The 15,605-nt window shown below is 50.4% G+C and overlaps 1 protein-coding gene across 2 annotated transcripts in view; it reads left to right on the top strand.

Annotated features, from left to right (window-relative positions):
• Positions 1-15,605, top strand: part of MEGF6 (multiple EGF like domains 6) — a 106,392-nt gene that overhangs the window by 53,082 nt on the left and 37,705 nt on the right. For both annotated transcript variants that reach the window (XM_037379205.1, XM_037379206.1), the window contains one exon: positions 13,981-14,103. In XM_037379205.1, the coding sequence (XP_037235102.1) occupies positions 13,981-14,103 (123 nt within the window). The remainder of the gene's footprint in view (positions 1-13,980; positions 14,104-15,605) is intronic.

The raw sequence follows: 15,605 nt of genomic DNA on the forward strand, positions 1-15,605 counted from the left end.
CCCAGGGAAAGGAGCTCATTTTTGCAGTGGTACTAAGTCATCCTTCAACTTCCTTGTTTCGCTGAAGGAGGTTTTGCAGGAAACCAGGGTGCTTGCACACACTTTTGGAAGAGTCGGCATGCACAGGGTCCTGCACTAGTGACAGGCATGATGGAGAGAGCTCAGCCAAGTATGCAGTGGAGAGAGGTCTTAGAAAGCATCATAAACCAAACCTCTAAAATGCGATTCTCACAGGCTTGTTTATTTTATTCTTCTAAGCACCACTTCACATAGAGAAGAGTATTTTAACTTTTCATAGCCTTCTTAGGACAAGGGCATTAGCTCCAAAATTAAATGAAAATTCACATTTTAGCTGGATTGTTCATGCACACAGGGGGGGTCTTAGTTCATTTAATTGCCAGCTAACGTTTTCCTTATGCACATGCAGAGGGGTTCAAAAATCTGTCTGGAATACATTTCAGCATGCAGTTATTAGCATGCATAACTGGTACATGCTAAATTTCTTGAGCTATTTGTTTATCTGACTCTTCATCAGCCAACATTACGGCGCAGCATGACGACAGAGCGCCTGAGCTGTGAATCCATGGAGTCAAGATGTCATAGCCGAAGAGATTGGCACCTGAGGTTCCTCTTGGTGTAGGCAGATAGATCCAGGTGGTGCCAAAGTTCTCTCTGACCTCGGCTGAAAGACTAGCAGGAGAGAGAAGTGGCGAGTGACCTCCCTAAGCTGTAACTGCCTGTTAGAGGGGTAGCCTCTGCTGTGGACTAGCCTTTAACCGCAGTGGTGAACCTTCCTCTTCCAGCTGCTGAAACCGTTTGAGTGGATGATCCTGGGATTTGCACCAGCCAAGCCTTAGTGTCATGAGGGGTTCGGGGAACTATTACGTACCAGTGCCATGGGCTGGTTAATCCAGGTGCCATTACAGAACACCGTATTACGGGGATTTTCCCCCCTTTAAATTCCCTTTGAAATGGGTCAGGGAGGGCTCGATGGCTTGTTTGAAATAAGCCAACTCCTGACTGGAAGGAAGAGGGAGAGTTCAGACTCCACACCTGGAAAAACTACAAGCTCTTAACTTTTCCACTTTGTATTCCTCCGGTATCTTCTTCAGCTATAATTGATGAATAAGATGAAAACCTCGCCTGCAGTAGCCCCAGGTAGCTGAGGCTGGGAAGCTAACCCTGAACAGGGAAAATGCCCCCCGGGGAAGAGCAAAGCGCATAAAAGATGCTGAAGCAGGGGTTGTAAAGCGCACATCCACTGCTGGCCACCTCCGCTGTGCAAAGCTGCGTGAGCCAGCAGCTGTAAATCTTCTTGCACTGCTTGTATCCCCTGGCAGCCATGCGCCACGTGCTTTTTACACACCAGACGAGGCGACGGCTCATGCTGTGCTGACCCCGAGATCGCAAACCCTGTGCCTCAGCCGCGTTCCTTCCCGCTCCCCTTCTGTGTTTCACCTTTTGCATTTTTCTGGACTGCTTCCATATTTTCTGTTCGGCGTTTTCCTTTTAACTGTAGAATCCTGTTTCAAACGTCAGAAGAAACTTGGTTTGGGGTTTGGGTACTCTTTGGATGAAGGTTCCAGCACTCGTGTTTACCTAAGCCGGTTGACCTGTGGCTGTGCAGGGATGACTTAACATGCTGTTGAACTGCAAAGTGCCGCATCATCAGCTGTGATTTGTTTGGGTTCTTACGAGAATTTATTAATGCCGAGACTGAATCTGAATGAAATTCTGTGAGAGTTATGGGTTCAGCCCAGCTCGGTCGCTGTTTAAAGAACCCCTCTGGATGTTCATGCTCTCCTAGCTGGTTCCACAGGAAGCAGTAACGATTTGCTGCTGATTGTAATGTGTTGCCATACTCAAACCAACTCTTAGTACTTAATCAGCTGAAGTAAATTAGGTGACAAGGAAGCTCGAGCTGGCTCAACCCTGGCCAAGCATAACTTATTACATAAGCAGGATTCTGTTTATGTTCAAGCCTGATGTACTTTTGATACAGAGCCATCTGGAAAATTCTGAGCCTCTCATCATTATTGATTTTTTTTCTTAGCAGTCTAAGAAAGGATGAGATTGAACAAGTTTGTCACATAAGTTGTTGAACATCAGCGGCTGTGCTAGCATCCGTTTGTGCAGGGTGAGGAGCAAGCACTCTTTGTCGGGGGCTGCCTATACCCAGGTAGTAGAAATTTCCAGGTCATGGAGCCAGTGGAAAGATCCCTTTGGTTGGTGCTTGTGGAGTCCGGGAGTCACTGGGAGAGCTGCGCTCGCTGTGACTCATCTGCATTCCATGCAAGGCTGATTTAATATAGACAATGTCTTAATAACACCACTGAACTGAGGAAGTCAGTCTAAACCGTTTTTCATAGCTCTGTGGCAACATTCATTTTTGCATGTCAACACTACTGGAAACATTTACAGGAAAAGTGTCAACACTAGCCATCGGAGCGGCTTAAATGTCGCTGCTCGGAGGGCGTACCCCCGAGGACCCGACCTGGGCCAGCAATGAAAATTCTTGACGCCTGGCAATATGTTATTTCTAAACGGGTGAAGTATTGGATAGATGGAAAAGGGGCTTCTAGCAGGACGGCAGCCCACGACCATGCACACAGAGGTGTGTTGCAGAGCACCACACCGGGACAGCCCATCACGGGGCTCAGGGAGGGCAGGTATAATTTCTGGTGCCTCTTGGGAATACCCCTCCAGCATTTCCCCTCCTCCTGTCCCTATTCTGCCCAGTGTCCTCCCTGCCCCGGTGCTGAGCAGCATCTCGGGGGGATGCTGCTGCACCTACCAGGCAGTGAGAGGAAGATGCGTGTTAATTGGCTGCCGGGCTGTGGCACATCAGTGGTTTGCACAGATTTTTACCTCCACAGACCGTTTCTAACAATGTGCAGTTCAGAAAGATTATCTTTTTTTGCCATAAAGTAACTGAGAAATTTTTGAGTCAGATCTTTTTGTTAAACTTGAAATATTGATGAGAAGCAGGTGAACTGTTGCGATGGGTGACTATTCGGATGAGCTGAAGCGGTCCCTGAAATGCTTCCGCTTGGAATGGGCTACAGAGGGGACTTGTGACTGGAGTCCACCTTCCTTTGGAAACCGTGGCAGAAATAGCCTTAAATCGTTATTTTCTTTCTGGATTCAGCTTCTCTCTGTGTTTCAAAATTTTTCATGGAATGCTATTCATTGCAGCCTAAACCACAAGTTTTAATTTGGAATTTTACTACAGCCAAATAATACTGCTAAAACATCTCAAAGTAGCAGGCTGTGCTCTCCCTCAGCTCAACCCTGCAAGCACATTGTTTCAAAACATTCCAGAAAGTTGAATGAGGCTTTTGAGCTTGCCTCTGGAAAATCCAATCTGTTAGTCTTGTTTAATGAAAAAGGTAAAATAAAAATCTAGGCTCCGTCTTGCAGGAAACAGTAATGTTATGGTTTTCCTTGGGGTAGCCACAGTGGCCATTCCTCATCTGGGCTTGACTCTGTGGATGAAGATTTCTTTTCTGGCATTATTTTAAGAGAAGCCCGGTGAAGGTTTGCTGTTGCTTGCAGTGCCACCAGCTGCGGGATGCTGGCGGGGCGGTGGGATGCTGCGGGGCCCTGGCCTTGCACCCTGCACGTGATGTGATGTGTGAGTGAAGCCCCCCACGCCGCAGCTGGGCCGGGCCCCCGTGGGGCACCCTGCCGGGCCCCCGTGGGGCACCCTGCCCCTCCCCCCCCCCCCCGCTGTGCCCCGATCTGGGACAAATACGCTGGTTTATTACTTTTTTCCTGGAGCTGGTTCTGCCCGCCCCACCCCCTACGGGGGGCAGCGATGTGGCAGCGGGTCCTGCGGCTCAGCCCCTTCCAGGCGTGAGCCCCGGGGGCAGCGCCGCCCCCCACCCCCCCGGGGTCCCCCCCCCGCCCCGTTCCCGCGGGCGGTCGCCCCGGGGCTGCGGGCCAGCAGCTCCCCCAGGCTCGCTCCTCCCGCGGGGGGGTCCGGGGGTGCGGGCCCGGCCTCACCTGGGGGCGGGGGCGGCGCGGAGCCCGCCCGCAGGCAGAGCCGCCCCTCCGCAACGCCCCGCGCTGCCCTGCGCGCCCCGCGCTGCCCTGCGCACCCTGCGCTCCCGGCGCGGTGCGGCGCTGCGCGGGGTCGGGGCTGTGGCCGGCATGGGGCGGGGGCGGCTCTGGCTACTGCTGGGGTGCTTGGCCTTGCTGGGTGCCCCCCCGGGCGCCGCCGGCACGCACTACCCCTACCTCTGGAGGAGCTGCTACCCCTGCTACGGGGGGCGTGCGGGTTACGCGGCGGGGCACCCCGAGCTGCGGGCAGGTAGGTAGCGGGGCGGGGGTCTGCGGGCAGGTAGGTGGGGGGGTGGGGGGGGCTGCGGGCAGGTCGGTAGCCGAGGAGGGCTGCGGGGGGCTTTCTCCCTCCGTGCTGGCACCCGGTGACCCCCCGTACCCTCCCCTCCCCGCGCCTCGCTTGCTGCGGGGGGCGGTTAACGCGGCTGCCGGCGGGGGCTCCGGGGCTGGCAGCGGGAGTCACCGGCTGGAGTCACCGGCGGGCGGCCAGGCTGCACCGCCGGCCGCGTTCCCACCGGCCCCGAGTGCTGCTCCAGCACAGCCTGCGGGGGCTGCCGGTCCGGGGGCTGCTTCTGCCAGGAGGAGAAAGAACCAGGAGTTTCTTTCCATCCGCTGCGCCGGTTCTTTCACACGGTCCTTTAAAAAACAAACATACGCGTTCCGTTACAGTACGTTGGTTAAGTTTTTCCTCGGTTCTGAAGGATCTTACTCTGGTCCAGGGCAATAAATGAAAGATGATGCTGTTTTATCAGGAAACTCCCCTGCCTTTCTCTCTGTGAGGCTCTCGGAGTTGGGGTTGCACGAGGATCGTGCGGTGGAGCCTTGCAAAGGACGGAGCTCAGCATTGGTGGCACTTGATGCGTAAGGGGAATCCTCTGGCAGCATCGTGGGGGGATGAGGAGTGTGGGGGCTGCGGCTGGTGGATGCGGTCGGAGGAGCCACATCTCGCAGTTTACTGCTCTGCGCCGAAATGTTCAGACTCGGCAGCGTCTGTTTGAAGCAAATCCCCAGCAAAGGCACCCCGAGCCCTTGCTGTGTGCGTGGCGCTCGGCCAGCCTGGGTGTCCCAGTGGGCAGGTGGAGGGGCTGGAGTCACACTGTGCTCCCGCTGTGTGCGGCAGCGCCTGCGGCCAGTGGTACCCCAGCAGTTTGTCATCCTGTCAGAAAGTTTGAGGCATCAGCAGCCTGCGGCTGCTAGCAATAGATGGAGGTTCCAGCATACCAGAAGGTACACGATCAGCTTCAGTCGTTCCATTTCCCCGTCAGTAAGGAGCAAAACTTGGTTCTTCCCTCTCATCGATGGGTTAACTTGTGCTTGTTTCTTTCTTTTGCAAGACTTGTGCTTTCTGCTGCGCTGTGTCCGGCACTGTGAGGAGGTGATAAATGTCTTTTTGCCACTTTCTGATCCCTTTTGTTGAACATTTCTGTGCACTGGCCACTGGCTTATGTGTGATAGTAGATGGGTACGTTGAGCGAGGTGTATGCTCTCCAAGTACACACACCCCCCCCTTCCTCTTTGTGTGTTCAACTGACTTAGTGGCAGATAAATTTTGTGGTTGCCTGAAGATTTAGGTAATAATGGAGAATATGTGAAGTTCACTAAAGACTAAAGGATGCTTATGAGTAATGTAGACATCAAGGAATGCATTATCTCATCATGAGATAATCCTAATAAATAAATGCCCCAAGCATTTATAAAAGTGATATCAGTACACTTGTGAGATGTGCCAGACCTTCAGAAATGGGGTGAGTTGCTGTTTTGTTATTTATAGATCAGATGTTTGTCTCAAATTCAGATCGCATTTGCTGTCTCCATCCAACTACACTAGCTCATACGACTTCTCCAAGACAAGCTCCTGAGATCCAGCTTTGTGTCTGGAATATAAACCTCCAGCTTTCCCTTCCCTACTGTGTAATTTGCCCGATCCTGATTCTGCTTATCCACAGACAGGTAGCTCTGTGCACGCTCGTGGCTTTATCCTGATTTTTGTGTGAAGTATCTTTCAGTCTGCAAGGCTGAGGTCTTTTCTTGTGTTTGGGAGGAATGGAATTTAAAGCTTCGAGCAGCAAAGCAAAGCACCTTCACCCTGGCCTTTTGGCCATTCTTGCAAGTGCTCTGAACCTGGGGGAAAAAGTAATCTACTGAAAAGTTTTACCTCTAAGCCTCTTTTTTCAGGAAGCTGGGTTTTTTCATCTTTAGAAAAGGAGTGAATATCCAAGCCAAAATCAGGCAGGTAAGCTAAGTATGTCTTTCCTCCAAGAAGCTGTGTCTAATGTTCTTAGATAGTTTACAAAGAAGTAGGTGCAGATAACAAAATAAAACAAACCCAAGCGCACCCACCACAGCCTTCAGGCCCACCCAACTGAGAACAACAGAAAAAGACACCAAAAAAAAGATGTATTCTCTCTTTCCACCTCTGAAACAAGTGAATTTTGGACATGTTGCAGCATGAAATACCTTTCCCCTGAATGGTGCTTTGACACAGCCAGCAGATGGAGGGTGAAGGCTGACTCGGGCAAACACCTTGGTCCTTTCCTCCCCCAGGACGAGCTTGTTCTGCTCACACCACTGCCGTGCCCCTAGCAGAGCGAGGGGGTCTCAGCCTCCCATCTGCCAGGAGCGCTCGGAGGTGCTCTCTGTTCCCTGCACTGCCCCAGTTGCTGTCCAGAGCTTGCTCTGCAGGTGCTGGTATCAGAAACAAGATGATTTTTCAGGGAGCTTAATTTTTGGCTTTAAATGCAAGTTGATCCTCAGGAGAGGTGACCTGAGATGAGGTGCTGGGGGGGGGGGGAGTTCCCTGAAGATGTGGCCCCTGGGTTTTGCAGCCCCTCACCCACCAGCGTGCAGGTAGATAGCCCAAGGTACGCGGGAGCGCTCGGGTGGCAGGAGCTGGGTGGTAGGAAGCTGGTGTCACGCCTGCAGGCAGTAGGGCAGAGGAGAGAATCGTAGGGGCGCTGTTCATCCCAAACTCGGTATTACTGTGGGTTTGGTCGGTAATTTTTCCTCCGCTGCTTGAGCGTCTCTTAAACAGGTAGTAGCAGACGTTCTCTTGATCCTATGATTTTTACAACACCACGCACTGGTTTACTTGCAGTGCATTCCCACTTGCCAGTCCAAGCCCTGCAAACTCTGCAGACGTGTTTCTCTCATCAGCCAGCTGCAAAAGCAAAGCGACCACAAGGAACTGCTGTAAATGCCTTTCATCGGCAATTTTATTGTACGAATGGAGAATGAAGAGGTGTTTTGTGTAATGGCAGTGGATGTTCCATTGAGGTTTTGAGTGCCTTAGAATGCCTTCTGTGTGCAAACAGTGCTCTGTTGGATCCTTGTGTTAGAGTGGCTAATTGCAGTGCTGTGCATCGTGCCCTTACGCAGCTAACCTTTACAGGAGAGGTCGTGCTCTGCTGGGGACTGGCATTAAATCATCACAGTGTGAGTAGACCTGGTACCTTGATATTCTCTCTGTGATTCTCTAAGTATGTCAGAAAACAGCACAGAGCATAGCTGGTCGCTTTTATTTGATTATATGGTTTCCCTTAGCTTCTTCAATAGCGACCTGCATTTCCATCCGTCGGTACTGTTGCGTGTCAGTGTTTATCTCCATGCGGTTAGCTTCCATGGCATGGCGCAGGGACCAAGCCGACATGCCTCTGCACAGGTATGTCTTCTCAAAACGGCACCCTCAAAACTCAAAACACCACAGAGAAGTGGGGTAAAACAAAGCTATGAAAGAAGGTTTGAGTGGGAGAGTATAGCAGCAAGTCAAGAGCGGGCTGCCTGCTTGTTGTTACGTGCACCTCTGCTCCGCTCTGAGTAATAGCTAATTATCAGCACCATCCGGAGACAGAAATGTGAGCACAAATGAGAGCTGGGCGACTCTCCCAGCTGCTGCGCTTGAAGGCAAAAGAAGGTGAGCTGAGGACAAAGCAAGTGACTGAGGCGAAACAGCTCCCTGATACATTTTCACTTCATCAGATTATTCTAAAACCAATGCACCCGTTTCTGAAGCACCTTTGGAGACTGCTGCTCTTGAGGGTGGCCCAAGTAGTGTGGGAAAGCTGTGGGCATCTCCTGTCTGCCTAGGAGTGGCTGCAGCAGAAGGAATGCCAGCCCCAGTTACTCTGTGGAGCTCTGTAAGTGCCTTCAAGGCTTTTCTAAATGCCTGGTTTACAAGAAGATGAAAACTGAGGGTGTGGAGGCATTTTGACTGCCCAAAATGACCTTTCTTCTTTCCTCACATGAGTCCCTTGGATTCTGAGCTGAGACCAGCCTGAGGCAGGTACTGTTCTTCATTTAACTGGAGAAGGGAAAGGCTTCCAGGTTAGCCGAGACAGGGCAGGGCATCGCCTGCTCCCATGTCTTCCTTGCGCTGCTGGATCCAGCTGTTGCTGAGTCTTGTCTACAAGGGGAGGGTGGAAGAACGGGGCCTCTCACATCTCCAGGTTATCCGTGCTAGGGACTGTGCAAGAGACGAAGTAATGCATAGGAGTTTTCCTTTTACCACATCCCAGCACTGTTCTGTGCCCTGAGTTTCTGATGGGTGTCTGTAGGTCGGGGCAGCAGCGGTGATGCTCTGCTCCACGACTCGGGAGCAGCCAGCTTTGGCCGCCCAGCGTGCTGCTCTCTTGGTTTGTCTCCTTCCAGTCTCTTCTATAAATTGCTGAAGTAGTTTCAACAAACTGGTACCAGAAAGATAAAGTCACTAAATCCCACACATGCTCAGCCTGATGGATTTTAATTAACCTTTTCCCTGCAGCTCTGCTCTGTAATCCAGGCTAATTGCCACAGGGATTAAAGCCTGGCACTGCTTTTTGGCCTGACAGAGTGAGCCTCAGCAGCCTATCTACTGCCTGTGCTTCCAGCTGGGATCCGTCTCCTCCTCCTCAGCCTTTCAGAGGAGATAAACTGCCTCTGTACCAAATATTTTGTAATTTGCAGAGCTGCTGTTGCCACTTTCTTTCCTCTGACATGGAGCTCTTGGTGGAGATGAATCATAGTATTTCTTCTCAAAGGACCTGTGCATGGTCATGGAGTGCACTTAACCAAAGTGCTCCTTGCTCCCTCTTTTTTTGTCTTGTGTTCATCCTGTCTACATTTGATTGCAGCATTACCCCTGTTGGTCCACATAGCCAGAACCTGGGGTCTGACAGAGCATCAGCTGTTTCTTGGGCAAGCCCTGTGTCCTTATGGATGAGGACATGAACTCTGGTTTCCTTACACAGCAGGGAGGTTTCCCCACCCAATAAATGAAGTCCCACTCCCAGGCTCTTGCCACGTTTGGTTTTTGTGTCTGCCTTGGTGGGCTGTGGCCGGTATCTGCTTCCCTGTCCGTGCCAGCGCAGCGGAGCATGCAGGCACTTGGGCTTGGCGAGCCCCATCCATCCTGGCACGGCTCTGGGTTGCTCAGTGTCAGCTACCCTCCCCTGAAGAAAAGCCTGTATGCTTCTAATTTTCTTTCTTTGGTATACTAATTTCAACCAGATTTTGTCAGTTCTCCAATAGGAAAATAACCTCAGCGTGCTACAAACCGCATCTCGCAAAGCATCACGTAAATTTTCGGGTCTTCATGCTGCCAAGATGTGCACTGAGGGCAACGTGACCCTTCACAGCGATGCTCTGTCCTGACCCCAGGAGGCAGCTCCTGCTGCTTCACAGTTTATATTCCTGGGTGAATCACTTGCTGGTGAGCCTTGTGCATGCCTGGGCAGGTTGGAGATGCTTCTGCTGGGGTGGCCAGTGGACCTGCCCCCTCCCCATCCCCGGGACCAATGCACTGCCCTTCCTCCATCCCAGGTCCTGCTGGGAAACACAGCTCTTGCCTCTTTGCTCTCTCTGTACTCTGTTGTCTGTTGCAGGGTGTGGGACAGACAGAAGTCCTGGGCTGCGGGATGGACCCTGATGCTTGGGCATGGCCGGGAAAGGGCTGCCCGGGGTGTCTGGTGGAGCGGGAGCAACTCCCATTCCCCAGCATGAGCTGCTGCTGTTGCTTAGGCAGGACAGAGTGATCCTCTCGGATCTAGCATGGGCTCCAGCACACCATCATTGCGGCTCCTTCTTTTTAGCAATGCCTTTCAGGTCACACCAGAAGAAACCCTGCTGCTTGACAGAGCCACGAGCAAGCTTTGGCTCCTCTCCCCTCTGCGAGTGCTCACGCAGCTGCTGTGGCATTCGCAGCCCATGGCTCCGTAGGCTGATGACCAAAAGCAATGGGTCTTGACCAGAAAATGCAAACTCCCTGTAGAGCATCCGCCTGGGAGGGGCCTCGTCTCTCTGCACGCTCATACCAGAGTTGGAATTGGTTTGGACAAATTGCAGAGTTGCGTTATTTCCAAAGATGCAAACCTAAGATTTCTTGGGTGCTGACACTGCTGCCCTCCACTGCTGCGAAGGATGGGAGGTTCTGTTTTGGTCGCACCATCGTGGTAGTGTATGTCCGAAAATCTCTCAGTTACTGCAGAAGGAGATAAGCGAGGCTCCGGAGGGGGATGTGGCAGGTTGCGGGGACGGCGTGCGGTGGCGCAGGGATGGGTGTTTGTGCGGCAGGGGCAGGGCTGTCCGCTTTCTCCAGCCAAGGTGGGATGGGGCAGGGGGGGCTGTGGGGTGGGGACAGCCCTGGATAATACTGAGATTTAGAGGGTGAAAAAGAGAAAGTGGGAAGAGTAGATGTTTAGAGAGGAGATGTGTAATTACTGAGTATGAGTAATGGGGTGAAAGTAAGAAGTTTATTCAGCACATCACTAACTTTTTTGGACGGTAAATTCTCTGTGGTTTCAGATTAGAGTTGAAGGGAAGCAGTGGAACAGTCATTGAAATGCAGACCAAAAAACTTTATTACTCTATAAAATCTTCCCAAAGCCCGGTTTTCCTGTTCTTGACCTGAATAGAGCCAATTGTGTATATTAATACCTAATTCTGCCCATAGAGATGTTAAAAACCAAAAAAACCCGACAACGAAAAAAAGCAGTAGCACAAATGCAGTATATGGAACATGGCCGGGAAGCGGTGCCTGTGTTCCCGTGAGCTCTTTCGGGGACACAGCACCCATTGCTCACCGCAGTGGCTGGCCGGGCGCAGGGCTGGCTCTGCTTCCACCGTGCAGCCTGGGGACGTCGCTTTTCTCCTGGCCCTGGGCAGCTGCAGGAAGGGCAGTGCCTTTCCCTTGTGTGCTGTGCCATGAGCAGCACCATCCTCCTTCCCGTGAGCGATAGACCCTGGGCGATTTCCTCTCAGAGGCGTCGGACCTGAACACCCGAGCTCCAGCTTGGTGGGGCTGCTGGGGAGCTGCAGGGCTCGTGGGGACGCCTGCTCCAGTGGGTTCCCGATGAGCTTGCTGCTCTGCTGCGCGACTAGTGAGTGCATTGGCGGCTCTAGGGCTCAGTAGCATCCAAACTGTGTAAAGCCTTTGCAAAGGAAAATGATTTAATTAGAACTCAGTTGCTTTGACAGGCATCTCGGATTCATGCCGCAGCATTTTTTCCCTTGTGAAAAGCTGGTTTGGATTTGGGTTACACTTTGGAGAGCATCACTTAAAGCTTATGTTCCACCTCAAAAATCTATTCATTTTCCTGTCTTTAAAAATTAAGTGTCTTGGAAAAAAACAGGAAGAAAACACCAAAACCTTCTGTAATGCTGAGCAAAGGCCTGGCATTACAGAGATGATTGTTTTCTGCCAGGTTAATGACTGCCATGGGGAGCTCTGAAGTGGGAGCCCCGTGAGGCAGCAGGACATCAGAGGTCAAGTGGACACTGCTAGGACAGAAAGGGCAGAGGGGCATTCTCATTCCCTGACCTTAACTTTCAAAGCAGTGAGAAGCCTTCTAATGAAAAGTAACCTGATAAACAATCGTTATTTTTTTTATTACTGTGTGGCTCCAAAACACAGAGTCAAACAAGCTTCACCTTTCCAGCTTTGCTTCCCATTTTTCTTTGCTCCAGTCCATTTACTTGCTGCTAGCAGATTTTGTTGGTGATGAATCTGATTAACCTAAAATTAATCTCATTAACATAAAATTAATCTAATTAACATAAAACTTTAGCATTGGCTTTGGTCAAGGTTGCATTTCTCCCCCTCCTGTGGTTTTTACGTGCCACCCTGGCGGCAGCGGTGGCTGCAAGGGGGGGGGGGAGGGCAGGGGAGCAGAGCAAGCGGAGCGATGCTTCGGGCAGGGGAGCAGATTGCTGGCGCGGAGCAAGGGTGAGGGTTGAGCAGGTTTTTGCACCGTGGAAATGTTTCTTTATCTTATTAGTAACAGCCATTGATGAAGCGGTGCTGGTTCCTTGCTCAGCTTGGCTCCGTAGTGTCCTGCTGCCTGCGTGACCCGCTCTGCCGTGCCAGCGGGAAATAGTTGTGCGTGCTGAAGACATCTTTGCAAAATGCAGACAGTGTGTAGAAACGCTAATAGACCCAAGGCTACTGAAATTTTCTCTCCATGGAAAAAGGAATTACTGGTTGGCTTTTGTGCTGGCAGCATCAATGTGATCTGGTCCCCCCTCAGACTGGAGATCTTTGATCCTTTCCAGTCTGAAAGATAGTGCACATGTATACGTGTACACACACAAATGGCAGGAATTAAGGAGCTGTGCAGCCATATCCGCAAACATCTCTATTATTTCTAATTATAGCCATATGAAAGAGTCTTATGTCTCAGAAACTTGAAATTGCCTTTGACAAGCTTCTGATACACATCTTAGTTAGCACCATGTAACTGGGCGCTCCAAACATTTTTACATTTCTTCTCAGTTCTGGAAGTTATTCCCAGCGCTTAAAGGCAGTGTAAGGTCTGTGAAACAGGAAGGGATCTCCCTTTGGTAACACGCTGCCGTCTACCTCCCTGGTTTTGAAGCTCTGATAATAAGATGTAACAGGACTTTTTGTCTCATGGGCTAGTTCCTATTTCAGCTCTTGAAAGATGTCTCAGTGCTTGGCAGAAGATTTTGCTGGCTCAAAGGATGGTTTTGTTCAAGGACCTGTAGCTTTACCAAGAAACATGGACATGCAGAGTTACTGGCCCTACGGATTCCTTGTTGCCTCCATTCTCCCGGGCTTGCTCCTGTCACAGGGCTGGGAGGAGAGGGCTGGGGACCTGTGGTCAGAGTCTCACCATTTGCATTCTGCAACATTTAGGGGTCCAGTTGGACTTCATCATGTTCTGAAGCATCGTATAATTATGAACAAATCCATTTTAATAACTTTCTCCAGGTATTAACACATTTTCTTTCTCGTCTCTGGTGATGCGTAGCAATTCTCAGCATAGCTTATCATTAGATACCCCAGATTTTGCTGCATTTCAGCAGCAGGTCAAGTGAGTTCCAGGTGCAAATGGTGTGAAATGCATTAAACGCTTTGCAAAACACTGAGATGAGAAGCACGGCAGTAAAACCTCTCACCTGTGACCCCTGGCTGAGCTCGGTGGAAGCCAGCTTCTGTGCTTCAAAAGGATGAGAACATCTGCTGCTGTGGCACCGCAGCATTGAACTTGGCTGTTTCGTATCGTTCCTCCTCACTTCGGTCTGTAACGTTAGCTGTTTGCTCCCACCGTTGATGGAAGTAATGGATGGACCAGCCCAGCCTGTTTTCCACATATAAAGAGTATGGAAGCGTAAAGTATTAATTAATCCACAATCTTAGAGCGAATGGGAAAAGTGACCATTGTGAGGTGAACGAGATGAAGGATGCTTTATGCTAATTGACAAATAAGATGCTTGATTTTTTTTTCTTTTTTTTCTTTACCCCCCACTGGTTGTATGCTTGTCCTTGAAATTTAAATAGCTTGACTGATTAAACAATGAAATGGCAATTCTGTTCCCTCTGCATTCCTTTCTCAAATGTGGAGTCAGTCAACAGAGGATAAATAATCCTGACTTCAGATACCGTCATGCCCACTTAATTGTTTTCCCCTCTTCCCTTTTCCTTTGCAGATGTTGACGAGTGCCAGGTCCACAATGGTGGCTGCCAGCACAGATGTGTGAACACCCTTGGATCTTATTACTGTGAATGCAAGCCAGGCTTTCGCCTGCACACAGATGGCAGGACCTGCATTGGTAAGTCACAGTCCTACGTTTCTCAAGAATCTCTATTTCTTCACAGCCCTTTTCCTACCTGTGAACGTGTGGCATTGTACAAAAAGTGCCTACACCGGCTTCCCCGCTCACATCCATCCTCTCTGCAGGGAACTGTAGATGACAGTGATGGATTGCGAGTTCCTTTGTTTCTCAGGATCCTGGTAGTCTTCCCTAACGTGTTTCTGTTACTGGGTTCATAATGTTTGCTGTTCCTCAGCGTGGACATGTACAATTTTGACTTCTTTGCAGTTCCTGAGTTTATTCTGGTTCAGAAGTAACTTCCAGCTTCTGCTTTTGATACAGGATATATCAGATACAGCATTTTCAGAACAAATACATAAACTAGATGATGAAAAGGTTGAAGTTAGTCTCCATTTCTGCCTCGGCTGTTTCCCCAGTCTGCCCAGTATGCACTAGGTATGACAGACAAGTGAAAATAAGCATGGCTGTGTGTGGGGATGTGGCCATAATAATCCCCAAACCTGCTTCCCTGGGATGCTGGTCATGCGTCCGCTTGGACGGTGCGTGTCCAGACATTACAATTCAGATGCCAGGTTTGGCTTGCAGCTGCTTTCTGGGCCAATTTCTTCAGATTTTGTTGTTTGCCTGCCCCAGACTAGAGGCTCAGAGACACCAGGGTGGAGCTTGGAGTCTGCCTCCCAGCATCTGCTGCTGCTGTTGTTTTTATTAAACCACTTCTCTCTCACAGCTTTTTTTTGACACATTTTTCCATTTTTTGAGGGATATTTTCATGCAAGTGGAAAGAATTCCTGGGCGATGGTATTACAAAGGCCATTTGCTGTTTTATTTCTCAGAATATAGTCGTGTCCCAGAGTTTATTAAGAACGACTGTGTGAGCCTGTGTGTTGCAGCTGGGAATGGTGATGCAAGTAGAAAAAATGCCACCTAAGGAAGTGGTACCCACCATGCCCAGAGCAGCACAAATGGCACATCTTTCCGCAGCTGCCCCTGCTATATGACGATGCTCTAAGAGGCACAGTGAGACATGCCCTTATGGTGCAAGTTCACCCAGTGCCCTCTATTTCGCTGGAAAAATCCAGAAGCAAAAGGACCACAAGGTAAAGAAAAAAGCCAATTATTCCCAGCCCACTGCTCTAGCACTGAGCATCTAAACTTGTGTTCATGGCTATGCATTGCTGCTCTTTGCCTGTAAGCATGTATGCGGTTTGTCATCTAATAATTTTCTTTGTAATATGTAGTTCTTTTTTTTGTGGTATACAGTGGTTCTGCCGCCTCTGCCTCATAGAATAAAACATGAGGCAAACTGAAATGAGGATGTTCTCAGCAGGGTCAGCCCCAGAAGGTGAAGCAATTTCCAGAGGAAGTACAAAAGGGATCACTAGAGGGAGGAATCTCTTGTTCAAAAGCAATTTCCATCCTTTGCTTTCCTTCTTCAGGCTTACCTGCTGGTGTGGCTGCAACGTGTGGAGCATTTCTGCCGGGATCTGGGCAGGCAGGGC

This window comes from Falco rusticolus, chromosome 3 (genome assembly GCF_015220075.1).
Source record: "Falco rusticolus isolate bFalRus1 chromosome 3, bFalRus1.pri, whole genome shotgun sequence".
Classification (NCBI taxonomy): domain Eukaryota; kingdom Metazoa; phylum Chordata; class Aves; order Falconiformes; family Falconidae; genus Falco; species Falco rusticolus.